General features: G+C 36.6%; 1 protein-coding gene across 1 annotated transcript; it reads left to right on the top strand.

Annotated features, from left to right (window-relative positions):
• Positions 1–1,425: 1,425 nt before the first annotated feature.
• On the top strand, positions 1,426–2,508 carry LOC132612984 (uncharacterized). The gene is made up of 3 exons (XM_060327046.1): positions 1,426–1,533; positions 1,717–1,926; positions 2,110–2,508. Exons 1-3 carry the CDS (start codon positions 1,426–1,428, stop codon positions 2,506–2,508), a joined length of 717 nt encoding a protein of 238 aa, XP_060183029.1.
• The last annotated feature ends 1,819 nt before the right edge of the window (positions 2,509–4,327 follow it).

Here is a 4,327-nt window from a genome sequence, read left to right as displayed (position 1 = left end):
ATTTTAAGTGAAATTGGAGAATTAAAGTTGATTTGGGGGAATCTGTTAAATTGTGGGCTATTTTTGTTAACTTTCATAACGGAAGGGGAATAAATAGCCCCAACTTGTAACGTATGACAAAACTTGCTAATAAATGAAAGTAGAGGGGTATTTTTGACCCTTTTCCTCTCTTTTTAAATACATTTGTCCCTTGCCCCATGACTTTCTTTCTTTCTCTCTTGCTCTGTCGCAAAAACTTGTTAACGGGTACTTACAAATAGTGTTAGTTTACAAGATAATCAGAGAGAAACATATTCATATATCTTTGCTGAGATACACAAGTGAGCTTTGAATCAAGAAATTCACCCTCTTTTATCAATTCAACAATTTTATTGGTGCATTTTAGAGTTTAGTCAGACTTAAAAATGGTTCTTGATACTTGATAGGAAAGGAAGTTCATAACTTTGTGGATTATTATGTTTCTCTGTTCAGTGTTGTTTTTTCTAGATTCAATTTAACCTTCGATTTTGCTGATTATTATGGATTTCTTGTGGAATTACAGTGGCACATTATTTCCTTTGGAAAAAGTGGATGTGGGGTTGATGGAAATTGTATATAATGAAGGATTGTCATTTCGTTGTTAATTTTGAAATGGTTAGTTAATTATGAAATGGTTAAGACTTTTCCAAATCTTGATTTGTTTGCTCATTACTCTGATTTTTTTTTCTATTTGATGCTTTGGATCCTGTTGCATACTAAAGAGATGTTTAAATTCATTGAACCAATCAGACAAGATGTGAGAGATAATCTTATTTAAACTCCTATTGTTGATGATCTCATAAGTGCTTGATGCATTGGGTAGTAGGTTGTGGAATTACATTTGGGACAGAGTAATGTTTCTAATGTTGGTAGGCAGCCTATAAATTGCAAAACTTGCATGTCAATTTTTTTTCTTAAATGGCTATTGCATTTCAGTCAACAACAACAACAACATACCCAGTGTATTCCCACAAGTGGGGTCTGGGAAGGGTAGAGTGTTTGCAGAACTTTCCCTTACCTTTGTGGGGGGGTAGATAGGCTGTTTTCGAAAGACCCTCAACTCAAGTAACACATAACAAGGCAATTTGAAAAGGACAATGCAGAAGTAAACGAGGCAGCACGAAGTAGACACAACAAATAATAGAGAAAGCATAACATAGCATTGAGAGCCAAATAATGCGATAAACAAGCACAAGAAGTGCATTTCAGTCATTAACAAATATTGGTGAAAAGGTTGTTACTTTGTAAATTTAGACTGTTAGAGGCTATTTTTTTTCTCTATATAGACTTATATTGACAACTAGCATCTACTCAGGTAAGTATTTATCTTTTGTTTGAATTTTTGCAGGCTGTGGTTGTTGAGGTTGCCTTAACTTTTATGGTGGCAAAAGGCCCATCTGCTGGAATATGAGTGGGACACCAAATAAAAGGCCACATGAGGAAGGTGGAAATGGCAGCCACAGTCACTCCTCAGTCCAAAAGTACTTGCAAGATAACGCAGTTGCATTCTCTAAGGTGATGGGCTTGGAATCACATACTTCATTTGATGTGGGACAAGATTCTCGGACGCCAAAGATTCAACGGACTGAATCATGGGATTCAGATAGGTCTCCTTTGCTACCAATGTATACTTCATCCACTCCAAATGATTCACATTCTGATAATAAGATTGCTTCACAAATACGATTTTATTCGTAGGACAATAATGAGGATGTCAAGGTTAAGACCCGTGACTTCTACCAAGGGGCTAAAGCTGACAAGGATAAATCTGACAAACGAGCCGATGATAAAGTTAAGCATGATAGAAATATTTATCTTGAATATAAAGGTGATGTGAAGGTAGATAAAGATGGCTTTGGTGGGATGAGTACACACTTGAACTGGAACGATTCGAAAAAGCAGAGCAGGGTAAAAAGATATCTTGATGTCACCATGGATCCATGACACACGTCAAGAGCCCAATTGCACGTATCAGATGAAGTAGAAAAGGAAGTCTCCAATGCCAAGGATAATCATGGAGAGCTTCTTGGTGAGAACAAGCTTGAGTTGAAAGGAGAGGATAAGTTAAAAGATAAATATTAAAAAAGGAAGGACAAAAAGCACTTGGAATGGGGAGAAAGGGATAAAGAAAGAAATGACCGTAGGAGAAATTTGCAATTGGAAGGAAGCAGTTTTGAAAACAAAGAGATACCTAGGGAGGATAGAGAATCTAATAGGTGGGAGAATGAAAGAAAAGATCTCTCAAAGGAGAGAGACAAACCAAAAGATTGCGAAAAGGAACACATAAAGAGGGAATTATGGAATGAAGCCGAAAAAGAGGTTTCCCAAAATGAAAAAGTCATCATGGATGTTCCTAGGAGAACTATTGAGCTAGAAAACTCAACACTAGAGCGGAAGAAACAAAAAGCCCTTAATAATTGGAAAAATGCTGATAGAGATGGAAGTACAGGAGAAGGAAAGAGATACAGATTTGGAAGGAGAGAGTCCTGAGAAATGTAGTAGGCATCATGACAAATAAATATAGGAGGTAGGTATGGATGGAGGGATTGGAGTTCATCAGCGCAAGAGACTGCTACGCCCCAGCGAAACTCCCGTGGCAAACCGTGATCCTTGTATTAGGCCATGATCTCAAGCGAATGATGGGTACATCGGTTTATTTCATGGCTTATTTTATACAGCCTAATGCATTTACTCATAAATGATCTGCCATGACTGTCTACATCGATATCTAATAATGTCAGCACAACAGACTGAATAACGGTTTCTGTTGAACTTGCTATGTGTTGTGTGCTTAAACCTTCGTCTAACATGAAGTAGGGTAAAAAGAGGTCATGCTTGAGCCATTTCCGGCTTTATTGATCTATACAATACAGGTAAATCATGGAGAGACGGTTTTTTTTATATTGTAGTATGCCGATATTTAATTATATTAATTTCTAATATGTGCAACTATCACTTCGGAGATTAAATAATAAGCTGCACTTAGGAAAACCTCAGTGTAATCAATTCTAAAATTAGGGCATCCATCTTATTCCCTCTCTTACTTCACTTGATGACGAAGAACATCCTGAGTTGGCTGGATGAAGACATTCTGCTTCATTTGATGGTAGTTATCTTCTAGCACGGGTGTTAACTTGTTGAGTGTGCCACCCATAGCTTACCATCAACATGTGCAATAGATTGTCTGAATCTCTAGTTTTCAAGTGTTTGCACACTGACTTGATGTGTCGAGAAAAGCATATATCCATCCTCGAGTGCAATGGCTTTAGCAAAGAAAGATCAATAAAGAGAACTCAACAAGTCCAGAAGCATGCAACATCAAAGTGCTAAGATCTTTATCTTCTTTAGAAAATGATGAATTTTTTTATAATTGGTTTACGCAAGTGGTTTAAACCATCTTTGAGTTGTGATTTTACTTATGTTTGGAGAAAATTATTCTGGAAGCAGGCATTAATTAGATGTGGAGATTTTAAAAGTCGTGTTCTTCAATTCATGCCTGAATCAATTCTTTGTTATAGTCCACTTGGAAAATTATGGTTGAACCACACTATGACATTTTAAATAATCTATTACACAATAATGTATGAACTGATATTATTAGAGTAAGGAAAAAGCAAGCAATCAAGGCAAATATCTTAGACAGCATCAAGATGCAGGGATTTTTCTTCATGATTTCTAGAATGATGTGGAAGTGTCTAACGGGTTGATAGAGAATTGTTTAGTCATATTTTCAGACCCTTTATCATGTTCATCTTCCTCCATTTGCCCCAAGCTTTGGGAAGTATCATGTAGAGAGAGGGGAAGTTTTAGAGGCATCTTTTCATAACTATGATTTGATTTTTTTCTATTTAATCTTGGAGCGTTTGACTCAAATGTCAATCATTATCAGACAACTTTTGTTATCTGATGCGGGGTAGTTTCAATTTGAAGACTTTATTTGGTATATTATAGGCCCCCTTTGATTATATATTAAATTCCAATGTCATATATCGCTTGTACGAATGGGAGCTTTGGCGTAACTGGAAAAGTTGCTATCTTGTGACCAGGAGGTCACAGGTTTGAGCCATAGAAATAGCCTCTTGCAGAAATGCAGAGTAAGACTCCCTTCCCCGGACCCTATGCATAGTAGGAGCTTAGTACACCGAGCTGCCCTTTTATATATATAGCTTGAACATGTAGATGTTGTTGACATAGTAACAGATGATATTTTAGTTCTTATTCTTGACTAGCAACTAAAATTCAGGAAAGCAAGTTGTTAACTCACTAATATCATAAAACTTATGTTTTAGCCTGGTACATTTCCGAGCAA

The sequence above is a fragment of the Lycium barbarum genome, chromosome 10 (genome assembly GCF_019175385.1).
Source record: "Lycium barbarum isolate Lr01 chromosome 10, ASM1917538v2, whole genome shotgun sequence".
Classification (NCBI taxonomy): domain Eukaryota; kingdom Viridiplantae; phylum Streptophyta; class Magnoliopsida; order Solanales; family Solanaceae; genus Lycium; species Lycium barbarum.
The sequence above is the reverse complement of the archived record's forward strand: the minus strand, read 5'-3'. Positions and strand labels throughout refer to the sequence as shown.

Excerpts from the sequence above, each read along its gene's own strand:
- LOC132612984 (XM_060327046.1), top strand. The coding sequence starts at position 1,426 with ATGAGTGGGACACCAAATAAAAGGCCACATGAGGAAGGTGGAAATGGC. Across the intron at positions 1,534-1,716 it reads ACGCAGTTGCATTCTCTAAG|GACAATAATGAGGATGTCAA; the intron begins GTGATGGGCTTG and ends TTTTATTCGTAG. Across the intron at positions 1,927-2,109 it reads ATTCGAAAAAGCAGAGCAGG|GACAAAAAGCACTTGGAATG; the intron begins GTAAAAAGATAT and ends TAAAAAAGGAAG.